A 13,933-nucleotide genomic window follows, 5' to 3' on the forward strand; every position below is an offset into this window, starting at 1 on the left:
CTGAGGAGCTTTGTTTGATCCAGGACAGGATACGGATCCCAGGACCTTCTTGGTTGCGTGGAAATCCTTGCTTCCACATTACCCAGGCCTCTGCCAGGTGTCAGGCTCCAGTTGCTACCAGGTCCCTGGGGAGTGAAGCCCCAGCACAGGGAGACCACCAGCATTTTCTACACCAAAATAATCTCAAAGTGTGCAGGTAAATCGGTCAGACGTTCACGTGGAGATTCACGACCTGAAGTCAGATGCCTGGCGATCAAACCCCAATCCCACTCTTTAATAGCCCTGAGCTTGTTGACTCAGCTGCAAAGAAAACAAAATAAAATAGTTGCTGCCCGGGGTTCCTCCTGAGGGCGTCAGGAAGCTCCAACGAGGTGGAAAGAACCTGACTGGCCTGTGGTTGGCCAGGGTTCCTGGTCCTGCCCGTTAGCACCAGAGTGCACTGAAATTCCTTCCAGCAGCTCAGGCCTAACACTGCGGCTTTCAAGGACTAAAGGGTAATGATTGGAATGCAAAAGCCACACTGGGACCCAAGGTGTGGGTACTGCTGACCACCGCCAGGAGGTTCTGGACTGAAATAGCTCCCTCTGGTGCTCACCCCCAAGACACACCCAAAGCTGAAAGTTTCAGGGACAAGAGAGGGGCACTGGCCCCCCGGATGCTCATTTGGATGAGAAAACTCAGGCACAGAAAGAAGGGCTTGAGCACCGCTGAGGGGCTGATCCCCCAAGACCACCAGTCCTGACTGTGGTCTGGTGAGTTCAGACTGTCCGTCCTCCAGTCTGGACAGGTGAGTGTTTGAGTGCAGGTACACACTGGAGAACAGGGCCCCAGGTCAAGATTATGTTCAAATGTGTGCCTGACTGGTTAATCATCATCATCTGGGCGCTGAATAATTGATAAAGTTTACAAAAATAAACTACCCTCTAGATTCCTCCCTTTTCGGATATCAAAAAGCTGTCCCCACGCACCAGGGTTCATGATGAGTGTTCAGTGTAGAGGCTGATCCCACCTAGCCATCATGCAAATATGTGCCTGGATGATAAAGACACCATCCACAAGGTTCCCTTTAGTAGATTATATTACTCCTGAGTAGATCATATCACTTTAGGGGAATGCTTACTTCAAAAAAGCAATTCCTTCAATCTGCCAGGAGAGGGCAAGTTCCCAAGAAGGCAACAGCACAGCAACCATTTAAACACACAGCCTCAGAGCCCCAGAGGGCTCCCAAGAACAGGGGCTGGGAATTGCTGGGCCTGGGCAGGAACTGCTAGGTCCATCTGGAAGTCATCTCCTGGGACCAGCTGACTTAGTGGTCATTGAGCAATTTGTTCTGGGGCTTGTATGAAGTCACCCACCAGTGAAATAAATCCCACAGCCCTCCTTGATCTGTGTGGATCACATTCCACAGAGAAGCAGAAATGGAGCTGTAGAGGTCAAAGTGCTCCCTCATGGACCAAAACAGACAGAGACAAAGATACAGAAAGAATAAGTGAAAGAGAGACTGAGAAAGACAAGACCAAGTCAGAGAAAATGAGACATCAGGAGAGAAGGAAAGAGAAATGGAGACACGGAGATCCAGAGGCAAGGGGGTGGGAGAGACAGTGGGAAAAGAGTCAGGAAGAAGGGGGGCCCTTTCCTACTGTTCACTTCAGATCAGATCAAGACCCACCATCGAAGCCACCTCTGGGCTCCAGGCTGGCTGTCCCAGGAGCTAACTCCCCCGCACACCCCATGACGTGAGCAGCCAAGCTCACCCGGGCAAGCCCCTAGGGCTCTGCTACATTCATCAGGCACAAGGCGGCCTCAGAACGGCCCTCAGGGAAGCGCTGGAAGCCGCACTCAATGAATTAGTTTCCAGAGCCTTCTCAATGGACTCCCCCGTGTTAACAGAGAACAGCCTTGCCCAGGATGCACCCAGAGTGTATCGACAGGGGGTAACTCGAGCACCAGAAACCTGGGCACGATCCTATCTGGGGCAGAAATGCAGCCCTGCCAGCCTGAGGCTTTCTGACACCCTGCTGGGATCACCAGCCTCCAAGGGGAGACACAGAAGGGGTCTGCAGCCAGTGCAAGCTGACGTAACCCATGTATGCGTTGAGGGTATTCAGACGGCAGCACATTAAATCCGACTTTTCTATAGGGCGGGGGGCGCCCACCAGCCACGGCTTTAAATAGATGAGAACAAGGCCGAAGCAGAGGAACAAAGGCAGGAAACTGGAGCTCACCGCCTCGCTGGGCTGTAATTAGGTTAATGCTGGAACGTGATAAAAGTGGCCCAGTTGGCATGCAGGTCGGAAAAGGAGCCCTCCCGCCAACATGTCCACAGCCAGGTGGCCCTGTCCGCAGCACTCACCCTTCTTCCGGGCCTGCGCAATGACTTCAGCCGCGCTCTTGCTCATCACCTTGGTGATGTACAGAGGGCAGTTGGTCTGGTTGCCGATGGTGATGGATCGATTCACGGCTTCCGCCTCAACCTAGAGCAGAGCAGCTGAGCGTTAGAACTCAGCCCACCCCAGAGCCCCCATTTTTATCCTCCACCCAAGAAGAGACTGACTGCCGTGACCCCAAGGTTCTGCCCCAGGGGGCACCCAGCATCCGTCAGTATTGGACAGCTGCAGTGATGGGGCCTTCCTGACCCTTTCCAAAGTGTACTCGGCAAGCTGACAACATCAGCATCAACCAGATTCCCGGGCCCCACCCAAGACCCAGGGACCAGAACTCCAGCAGCCAGGCCCAGCCACGGGAGACCCAACACGCTCTGGGACTGTTACTCCTGCGAACACTTGGGAACCGCCATGTCCAGGCACTGGCTGGTCTCCATTCAGTACATTCATTTGGCTTCCATGGTGTTGAGTCAAGACATTGAGCACTGTGACTTTGGACTAGGCTTCTTTCAAAAGCTCACCCCCAAAACAATGCACCCTCACAGGGCTCAGGACTGGGCAGACAGCAGCAGCTGTGAGCACCAAGGGCTCCTGTGTGTGCACATCAACACGGCCAGCCACTGCCTGGTACGCCCTTGAGCCCAAGAGGGGAGGACTTGGGCTCATAAACCGCCTGGCTCTTTAGATGGGCTGCCTCAGTGGGCAGTATTTCAAAGATCCCCATGATGACTGCTGAATACTGCACTGCTCAGGGAAGACTCCCGGGATGCAGTCTAGCTTCAGGACAATCAGCTATGTGTGTTCCAAAGCAGGTAAAGCTAAGGCGCTGCAGACTCGAGGGCCACCAGCTCTCTCCAGCAATCCTGTGGCACACGCTCAGAAGGGAGGGAAGGGGCTGGTCTTGCTCTTCCTTGCCCTGCCCCCAACACTGGTACCCAGAGGATGCTCAAAAATGTTTGATGCACAAATAAATGACTTCACTCTACTAATGGCACTTAAAGTTGGGCGTTCCTCAGCACCTGGAGTAGCTACCCCAGCCTCCCCAAGTTTGCCTGGGGCTCAGGTTCCCCACGGCCGTAACTGGTAAGCCAACAGAGGGAAATGAGATAGCTCCATTGACATGGGGCCTCTGAGCACCAGCCATGTGAAGAGAGATGTCTGGAAATCCACAGGCAGGGCAAAGGCTCTCGAACGTGCTCATTAAACACCCGAATGTTTTTAATTCCTGGGATAACTGGAGAAGGGACCCACCCTGCCTCTCCCTGGCTTCCTAAGGGCAGTGGCTTCACAAGTCCCCAAAGTGGAGTGTGGAGAAAGCGCTGCCTTAGTCCTCAGCACTGGCCAGAAACACCATCAGCTACCCGATTCGTTGTCCCATACGGACACTCTGACAGGGGAGGAGACGCTAGCAATGACTCCCTGGGAGCAATGGGCCAGCCCAGGACTGTCCCCAAGCAAACTGGAATGTGCAATGGGTCTAATCGGGGGACAAGGAGCCCCTATTAGGGGCTCTACCCCTGTGGGACTGACTTCCACCAGGACCAGTCTTGGACAAAAGAATCCAAATCCAGAAAAATCCAGACAGACCCAGGGGTCTGTCTGGATTTGCACACCTGCCACGGGCTGTGTGTGAAGTGGGTGGGTCCCTAACAATGCCCCAGCCAGAGAGAGGCTGAACTGAAACTTCAGCTCCTTGGAAGAGAGGTTGGTTGAACCCCATCTCCCAGATCCACCCACCAGGTTTACCCTCCTGGGTTTCTGTGTATGCTTCCGATACCTATCATACGCTGCTTCACACAATGCTGAACTCCGTGAAAATAGCAGGAGAGTTTAAAAATCAGGTCTCTTTGCCTCTCTCAGGGACTTGGGAAGCCATCTAGTCCCACCTTCTGTGAGGGAAATGACCTGTCCAGAGGCACACAGAACAATCAGGATGCCACATGCTCAACAGCGCCGGTCCCCTCGGCTCCTTGCAGACCCAACACGTGACGTTCTCTGAGGCCAGCTGGGAGTTCTCCGCTCCGGGATGCACTCTTCGCCTGCATCTGAGTCCCCATTCTCTTCCCAGCTCCAGGGTCTTTGGGCTGCTCCTTGCTCCTAGCTCATCACATTCTGTCCTACGCACTTGCTTCCTATCTGCCTCTTTGTCCCCAGCTGGTGAGTCCCTTCAGAAGAGACCATGTCTCTCTCATGTCACTATCCCCACAGAGCCTGGCACTGCCCCATCAGAACACACGCTCAGTCACCACTTGCCCATCACAGATAGGGGATCTCCAGAATTCTCTCCAGTCTCCTCCATCTTCTCAGCTAGACGCCGGGGAAACCCTACGGAGTGGTCTCACATGGGATGTTGGGAAGAAAAGCATATGGCGGCCGGAAGGTGTTTGGTAAGTTCAAACACAAGTTAACATCATGATGTGAGTGGTGGAAAGATCCTGAGACCTTCTGCGTGGAAGCTGGATCGCGTTATGAGCTGCTGTTTCCTATGCGCTGGCAGCTCCTCCCCAGTGGGGTGGTGGCGCTCAAGTCTGCTTGGCATGCTTCCACGTTTTATTCCCCCTCCCGCCCACTCAGACCCCTCTTGGCAAATGGAAAAGAGAGAGGTGCTCCCACTCCACTCTGCCACCCTTCAAGCCTCTGACTCCCTGGGTCCCCTCCTCACCTCCTAGGACTGTCACAGGATGAAATTACTCAGGGAAAGCACCACGGGCACAGAGCAGGTGCCTCCAAGTCAGATGAAAAGCACATTCTTGGCTGGTGCATTCCCTGAGTTGTGCCTTCAAAGGAGCATTCCCAACGGGCCGCTAGGGACTCTGGAGTCTCCACAACAGCTGCTCCAAGGGAAGCCTCTGTCCTGAACCCCATACAGTCAGAACAGCGCTTCCCCCAACAGCCTCCTTTCCAGTAAACCCAGGCGGGCTGTCTTCCTGTCTTCCTATTTGCTGTAGGACAGCTCTAGAGCTCTAATTCAGTGGCCCTGCCCCTTTAGAGTCCTCTGGTCAAGCATCTCCCTTTGCCTGTTTCTGGAAGCAAACTCCTAATTTTAAGACTCCATTCGCCCAGGTCCTTGATGGCTTGCTCTTCCCTCCTCCACACCTTCCACTTTTCCAGCAGCTCTTTCTGGTAAAGGAGAACATCTGTTTGTTTCCACCAGACTCCCTCAGTGTTCTGCCAGACTACGCCTTAGTCAGGTCTGCCACAGCCCTGACCTTGACCTCAAGCCTTTCACTAAGAAGCCAAATTCTGAAAAGCATTGAAAGCCCAAAAATTCTACTTGAGAAGAACAGATTGTCCATCACCTACACTCAAGCCCCTTCCCGCTGACACACACCCCATCCAGGGTGCTGATTCTCAGCCTCGGTGCTTGAGGGGACACTGCCCTACGTTTTCCTTCCACAATTTTAAAGGAGTCTGTCCACCAAACTCTGCTGATCATGCTGTACTCAGTGCAGGCTTATCATGGAAAAACTTAATGATTCCCCCAGACACAGAAGAGCTCTGTGATCCCCGTTCCTGTTTTGGCAACCGGCTGCTGGTTATGAAGATAATCAAGAGCTTCCCTAGGAAGGGCTGAGAACCAGAGAGCAGCCTTCGGGCCTCACAACCACACTGCTCTACCTCTGGGCTCAGCACAACACCACACTTCGCCTGTGTAGAGGTACAACGTGCACACACACGACCCATAGCTTCTCAGAAAGACAGTCGGCACGAGAAAAGCCCCGTTCTCAATAGGCACAAGTGGGTTCTGCATGCTCTGCACGGCACCCAAGGGGCCTCAAGTCCCATATCCCATCTGTGGGTGTTCACCTCCTCAGGCCGGCTCAGCACGTGTCCCTCAGGGCCCGTGATGCCCAGATCCAGGATCCTCTGCTGTTCCTGAAAAGTGTAAAGAAAGCCAGAAGGTCAGGAAGCCAGGCTTCAGGCCGATCAACAGAGACCTGGGCACAGAGTGACCCCGGTAAGATGTGAAATTGGTTCTGCTGATCATTCTGCCCTCTTCCCAAGACTTCGAAGACAAGGGTTCACCGCCTTATTCCCAGGCCTGCCTGAGCAGCCTCCCCAAACCCTCTGTTTTCCCCTGGGAGGCTGAGAGCAATACAGCCTCAGCCACAGTGTAAGATGCCCAGGTGTGACCAGGGAGCTTCCCAACCCCACCCACAGCAGCTGCACTGTGGTCCCAAGGGAAACGGCCTCTCTGAAACAGGAGCCAGTTAGCAGAAAGCTCATGCCTCCAGGGACACTTCAGCAGAGTCCAGCACAGGAACACCAGGCCCTCCGATCTCCCTCTGGGGTGTCTAGCTACCGAAGTCACCCTCCGGGGGATGAAGAAACGATCCTGAAAGCTCCATACCTCTGCAATGATGTCGCCATTTTCCGCATGAACCTGGGCTATGGCACCAATATCCCGGATCACGCTCAGAACTTCATATATCTGAGAGAGAGGAAGGTGGGATCAGTCAGGGGTTCTGCAATTTACAGAGCAACACAAACCAAAAGGATGCAGAGGAGGGTGAGAAGCTCCAGGCTGGCGCCTGGCAGCTGAGCAGACTCAGTGCCCCTTTCCGCCATGCTGCGTCCTGGCTGGCAGTTCCAGGGCTCATGTCCAGAGCCCACTGGCACTGACCCCAGGGACTAGGGCACTGGGCTCACATTCTCCCTAAAGGCTGATTCGCATTAGTGAATGACTCTACCAGCCACGTCCCACAGAGCTAAGGATGCACATATACTGCTTTCCCAGGTGCCAGCGAGCCCATTCAGAAGAGCCGACTCTCTTACCTGGGAATCTGTTAGCTGGAAGCGATCTTTGAAAGCCATGTACACGAGGAAGGAGTTGACCCCTGAGAGACAGACAAAATAGAGAGGTGGAAACTTGACTTTTAATAGACAAACCAAAACCAAAGAATCTGGAAGGGAATAAGAAAGTGATAATACCACACACACGTGTGGTACAGAGAAAGAGGAGAAAGGAAGACAGCAGAGATGGAGATACAAAGAGAATGATAAAGCAAACAGGGTAAAACATAAACAACCAATGAATTCTGGGAACAGAGTCCCTGAGAATTCCTGTGAGTAGTCTTACAGTGGTTGGGTGGATTTAAAATGATCTCAAAATGAAAAGTTCAAGTGTCTGTACACCCATGTTCAGAGCAGCATTATCTACTTTAACCAAATAAGGGGGAAGCAGCCCAATTGTCCATCGGGTGATGAGATAAAATCCAGTCCACACAGGCAGCAGAAGCTCACTAAGCCTTAGAAGGGGCAGTCTGACACCTGCTAGGATGTGGAAGAGCCCTGAGGACAGTTAGCTACGTGAGATAAGAAGTCACAAAGGACACCCTGTGGTCCGCTCCTACCAGGGGCCTGGAGAGGCGGAAGTAGACGGGGCCGCAGACAAGGACGTGTGGAGTTGGTTGTTTAACGTGCAGTTTCAGTTTAGCAGGAAGAAGGTCCTGGAGGGGGACTAACTGCGACCTGGTGAGGTGCATGTGCCTGACACCTCCGGCCTGGACGCCGACCAGTGTTAGAATGGTAGGTTCGAGGCTATGTGTATTTTACCACACCTGCTTTTTTTTTAAGCTGCCCCTAACGCAAGCCTGCCATGTCTTTAACAAGAAAATGAATGACAAGTTTCTGTCTAGGCAGATCAGTACCAAATGTCTTTTCTTTGGCAAGCAGACAATACTCCTTGCCTATTTTTTTTTTTTTTTACTTTTATTTAAGTAATTAATTTATTTTATGTGGAGCTGAGGACCGAACCCAGTGCCTCGCGTGTGCAAGGCAAGTGCTCGGCCACTGAACCACGACCCCAGCCCTCCTTGCCAATTTTTAAGGAACTCTTTTTTAAACAAAAGAAGGTCCATTGGCTCAACAAGCAGACACCCAGGGCTCATCCCTCCTCTTGGAGTCCTTGCTTCCCTGCCTCCAGAGGCACCAGACCAAACATCCCTGCCCGACAGCCACAATTTTAAACAATCCTCCTGACAATCTCCTCGCCTCAGAGCTTAATCCAAGCCACCTGGGGGTGCAGGGAGGCGGCTGAGTTAAATGCCTCTGGACACCCTGGCCCTTCTCTCCTTGCTAAGCAACAGTTGTCATGGTAACTCTCAGGCCTGGTTTGGAGCAGATTCATTCTAAGTATTGAAAGTTAACTCCATGGGAGTCTGGTTATTCTCAAATGTGAAAAAGGTCAAAGGTCGCCCATTTTCTTGTCTGTGGAATCTTCAGGGTGGAAAGAACTTTAGGAAACATCTCAGTCCAGTATCCACATGTGGGAGATTTAATTGAAAAAAAAAAAAGGGGGGTAGACCCATAAACTTTAAGGAATTTGCCCAAGGTCACACAGCTAGTCTGTGGAAGGGCAAAGAAATACAGCTGAGACTCTAGCTCCCCATCCTGGGGTTCTGCACCACATCTGTGGATGCCCCCCACCCACCCCATCCACACCCACACCCAGGTCTCCCTCCTGCTCTGTACTTGCAGCACACAGTGCTCCTGAGCCTGGAAGTCCCCTACGTGCACAGGTGCTTCTCTGAAGGTCAATACCCAGTGAGGTCAATGAGTGGCCCCAGAAACCCAGCCACAGCCAAGCTCGAGGGGATCTGGGAACACCATGTGCTTTGACTCCCCCACAAAACCCCCGAGCCCCCAAGGTTCCTGTTGACAGGAGTCCTGGAGACACCTTGAGGTAGATTCCTCCCGCCTCCTGTGAATCTCTCCAATCCCTGGAAACTGTGAAACAAAAGACCCTCAGGCTGTCTCAGGTGTCAAGCGTCTCCTCACCCTCCTCACCCTCACATCGACCCTGGACTCCAAGGCTGCACAACGCTCATGGCTCAGGTGCACTCTGACTGCCCAGCGGCCTCACCGGGGCTCACCAACACTCACTGCATCCTCAACTCCCAGCCTGGCTAGAGAGCACGGGTCCCGAAGACCAGCAAGCTGCAGGCAGCTGTCACGCTAAAGCAGGCCCCTGTAGCAGGGCGCACATTCTCCTCTCGACCACAACTGTTAATGCATTGGGTTAGGCCCTCTGGTCAGCACGGCTGCTGCCCAAAGCCCCACCTCCTTGATCAGGGGCAGGCACGGGCAAGAGGCACGAATGAGATCCAGAAGCGTTTTATCCAGAGCATTTCTCCAGGGCCCTGCCAACGCCTGGACTGGAAGGCAGCCACCAGCAGCAGCAACCAGCAGCGCGACCTACCGTGGTCCTTCACCAGCGCCTCCATCTCCTCCTGGATGCCCTTATGCCACTCGGTGATGTCCACGTGCAGAGAGTAGTCACAGCAGGACTTGCTGTCCGCCCACTCCCTCCACTGGTCGAAGGCAGCCAGCAGGCTCGTCCCAGGCTCAGGGACAACGTGGTCAACTAGGAGAGAAGAGACACACGTCGTCATGGACAAGAAACCCACAGGACATGGCTGGCAGGTGCTTTCCCCCTTGAACCCTGAACTGGGCTTCTTGGGTTCCCAGCCGAGACAGTGATGTCTACGTCCAGCATCTGAGAATGCACCGAAGCCAGCAGAGCACTCCCGGCGGGGGAAGGAGAAACTGGCCTTGGCTGCCCAGTGAAACCACACGCGAACCGCCCCATCTGATGTGCCAGCTCCAAGTCCCTAACCCTGGGGCACACCTCACAGACAACGCGTCCTTACGGACAACGGCAGTGTCGAATGACCGGCCAGAGGAGCCAAAACCTTCTCTGTGCTAATAGCTGCCGTGAGACGCCCCCTGCCCCAGACGGCTGGGCACTGGGAGGCCTGGAGCCCAGCCACGCACGCTGGCCTTTCCAAAGTGCCGGGGCACAGCCACCCTCCCATGACCGCTCATGTTTCTGCAGCATAATACCACTCTGTAATTTAAGGGAAATCTTTCATCTTAAGAGTTCAAAGCATTCTAAAGCTGTGGCTGTTGTTATATTATTATTGAGGTAGCTGACATGGAGGACAAAGGACCACGGGCTCAGGCTACTCTGAGTCTGTTTCCTGGCTCCACCATTCACCCTCAAGGTACCCTAGGATAAACGACTTAATCTCCAGGTCCTAAGTGTCTGTGCTGGTTTGAAACGGGGACAATATTACCCAGCATAGACCTTTATTATGGGGATTCAACGAGAAGCATAGCTATCAACCTAACCTAGCTCCCTGGGCTAAGTGCAGTGTCCACTTGCACTTCACATAGAGATTAAAATCCCCAACAAGGTCCCCAAGGCCACGCCACCTCTACAAACAGACCCTGGACCATCTCCACCTTTCACTCCTCTCCAGCTACACAGGCAGTCTTTTTGGTGCTGCACCACCACCAGTTTGTCCCTCTCACCACAGGGCCTTTGCAGGTGCCATTATCTCTCCTAGGCCTTCAGGAGCTCTCACCCAACTACTGTGATGACAGGCTTCCTAGACTATCACCCATCTTCAAAAAGTACAAAGCAAAATGAGACTTGTCCAAGGTCGAACCAATCTTGGGCAACAATCAAGATGAAGCCCAGGATTCTAGATGCCTAAAGCAATGGCCATTCTTCCCAAATAAAATATTAGATGTTCTATACCCAGGTAAGCAGCTTACTAAGTTAAGAAAATGCCAGCGTTGGCAACACACAGAGCCCAGATTTCTGAAACAAACCACATCTTCCGATGCTGCTAGACTGCTAGCTTCTGAGCTTGGCTTTATGTATGCCAGGGATATGGCCACCGGAGACACCGAGTTCCCTGATCAGGTCACTACAGGTTGTACCTATGCACTGAGTGCCCCGCCATACCCCGTAAGTATATGCAATTGGAATGTGTCAATTAAAAATCTTTAAAATATGGCCCATGAAGGTGAATTTTCTTTTGATAGAATCTGTTTTTTATAAGTTGTAAGTATGAATAAAATAGAAGCATTTGTCTATGTAATTTGTCAGGCAGATACCTGATATCTGTAATATGATAATATTACCTAACAAAAGCAAAAACTGATGTACATTTTAAATGCAACCCTGTTCCATTGGTAAAATACTAACAGAAATTGTGACAAAACAATTCTAATTTTTCTTCTTAAATTGTGCCCCCCACACCACCCACAAAAAATAAATAAATAAAACAGAAAAACATCAGTGGCAATCAGTTCTGGCAGTCTCCACGGCCACTCCCCGCTTCGTCTCTTGCCCTCCTCCCTCCTAAGCAGCCAAGTGAATCTTCTAAAACCTTTTAACCAGCTGCTGCCAGTCGCCTGCTTAAATCCTTCAGGAGCCATCCTCCATCTGCAGAGTCAAATTCAGACTCCTTCCTCAGGTCCGGTAGATCTGGACCTGGCTGATACCCCCATGCTCTCTGTCCCCTACCTGCTCATAGCCATGGCCACCCTGACAGCGTCTCGCTTCTGTGGCTCGTCCAGCATCTGCCCACCCCAGGCTGCCCCCCTTCTCTGGAAATCTGTTCTCCTTGCTCATCCTTAGGGTCTGTCACCAACCCACAGCCATACCACAATTTGCAAGAGTTTCTATATGAGCATCACTTATTTACTGCCTGACCCCGCCCACCACTAGGACATAAATTCCTCAGGGCAGAGACTGTGTCCAGACCCAGGAAGAGCCCAATAAATGTTCTAAGTAAATAAATGAATGCTGCCTCTCAGCTGTCGCATTCTGCCACACAGGACCCAGTGGAGCAGCAAGTCACAGAGTCACCCCTTGGCATTACGAGGCACTGGTTCCGGGACTTTGCTGGTGCCCGTACCCATGCCTGTGCCAAAATCCACAGATGCTCAGGGCCCTTACAGAAAATGGCATAGCATTTGCACATGACCCACACACATCCTCCCGTGTCCTTCTCTCTCCTTCTTTTTCTTTTTCATGCTAGGGATCAAATCCAGGGCCCCCAAGCAGGCCCTCCACCACTAGCTAAATGCCACTGAACTTTCAGTCACCTCTAGATTATTTATAATACCTAGAGGGATGCCTATACCTCCCTCCATTTCAGAGGATTCAGTGGATTCAGCATTACAACTTGCTTTGAGGCAAATTTCAGTTTTGCTCTTTGGAACTTTCTGGAATGTTTTTTTCCAAACATTTTCTATCTGTAGTTGGTTGAAGCCATAGTGGGCTGAACTCACAGATGCAGAACCTTTGGATACAAAGGGACATCTGTACTGTCCGAGAGCCCGGGGAAGCTTTTCCTGATCATGCCCTAGAGCTGCCGTGAAGCCCAGAGAGCCTGTGCCCAGTCATGCTGCCTGCCAGTCAGAGGGCAGTCATCCGCTGGCCAGCAGGGGGTGGGGGAGAAAATTGTTGTCTTGGGCTAAATGTAGATGTCCAGTGCTTACCAAGCATGTGTGAAGCCTGGGTCAGTCCTAAGTACTGAAGAAACAAAGAGGGAGGATGATTGCTTATTAAAAAAAAAAAAGCGATTCGGGGGCTTGGGGTGTAGCTCAGTGGCAGAGCGCTTACTAGCATATGAGGCCCTGGGTTCAATTTCCAGAACTGAAAAAACATTTTTTTCAGTGATTTTTCTGATGATGTGATCTTAGGTAGAAAACCTCAAATTTTAGGCAGAGTTAATATCACGACGAATCCAATCACCACCCCCACCACCCTGTCAAAAACCAACCTACTCGAATTTGGTATATTTCCTCTACACCTTTTTCCTACATTTTGTGTATTTATTCCATTTCTTTATTTGTAGTCTATTTCCTCTCAAAAGTGGCTTAAAATGATAATTATAAGAAGACTTGATTAAAGCAGAAATAAGAACAGAAGGCGGTAAGGAAGAAAGAAACCAATGGTGGACATAAAGTGAGACCAGGAAGGAGGCCTGCATGTGTGTGCACATGTGCATGTGTACAAAGCACGTGTTTGTGTGTACGTGTGTATGTGTGTGCCGATAAATAACGTTGGATTTAGAATGAGCTAGATTTAGAATTAGGCCTTCTAGCCAAAGTAAATAAGGAAGCCCGATATGTTCAGCAGATCTGTTTCCTTTGGGATTAAAAAACAAACCCCTCTCGGGAGAAGGGCAAACACTGCCAAGGCCAAGATCCACAGCTCATGGCCAGAGAATGATCCTTTCCGCTCTGGCGCTTTATGATGACTTTTAAAAATACCTTAATGTTAGTATTATTAGATAAAGCATTTGATAATATTTTTAATTTGCACATACATTACAGAGAAATAAGACTGGGCTCTGCCCCGGGCTATTTTTCTTTTGTTCCCTTGTCGCCGTCGGTATTAAATGGCAGGCCTGACACCCCGTGTCTGGCGCTAACTGTCCCCTGCATCCCTCTATCTTTTTTAAACTGGAACCCAGGGCGTTGCTTGGCCAACCTTTCCCAGTGAGCTGCGTCCCCGGGCCTTTAATTTTTAGGAGAAAAAAATTATCTTCCGAAAGTTCATTTCCTCCAGAGGCTTCGCCTCTCTTCTTCACCCACGGAGCCTGAGAAGCCCCTTGGGCATGCCCGCTGGCCCTCACCCTTGACCCACCACTGGCCGTAGCTCTGCCCCCGTGGCCAGCACAGCAGGAGGTGACTGCTGAGGACACCCTTGGACCAGTGACAGTCCATACCCGGGGTGCCCAGGG

The 13,933-nt window shown here is 51.7% G+C and overlaps 1 protein-coding gene across 1 annotated transcript in view; it reads right to left on the bottom strand.

The window, feature by feature from the left end:
* The window catches only part of DPYSL2 (dihydropyrimidinase like 2), a 62,349-nt gene that overhangs the window by 15,663 nt on the left and 32,753 nt on the right, over nucleotides 1-13,933 (bottom strand). Inside the window, exons 4-8 of the mRNA XM_079143125.1 lie at nucleotides 9,586-9,750; nucleotides 7,161-7,222; nucleotides 6,736-6,816; nucleotides 6,192-6,260; nucleotides 2,354-2,474 (exon numbers count right to left, since the gene is read on the bottom strand). Coding sequence (XP_078999251.1) covers nucleotides 2,354-2,474; nucleotides 6,192-6,260; nucleotides 6,736-6,816; nucleotides 7,161-7,222; nucleotides 9,586-9,750 — 498 coding nt within the window. The remainder of the gene's footprint in view (nucleotides 1-2,353; nucleotides 2,475-6,191; nucleotides 6,261-6,735; nucleotides 6,817-7,160; nucleotides 7,223-9,585; nucleotides 9,751-13,933) is intronic.

This window comes from Sciurus vulgaris (genome assembly GCF_902686455.1).
Source record: "Sciurus vulgaris genome assembly, chromosome: 5".
In the NCBI taxonomy this organism is placed as follows: domain Eukaryota; kingdom Metazoa; phylum Chordata; class Mammalia; order Rodentia; family Sciuridae; genus Sciurus; species Sciurus vulgaris.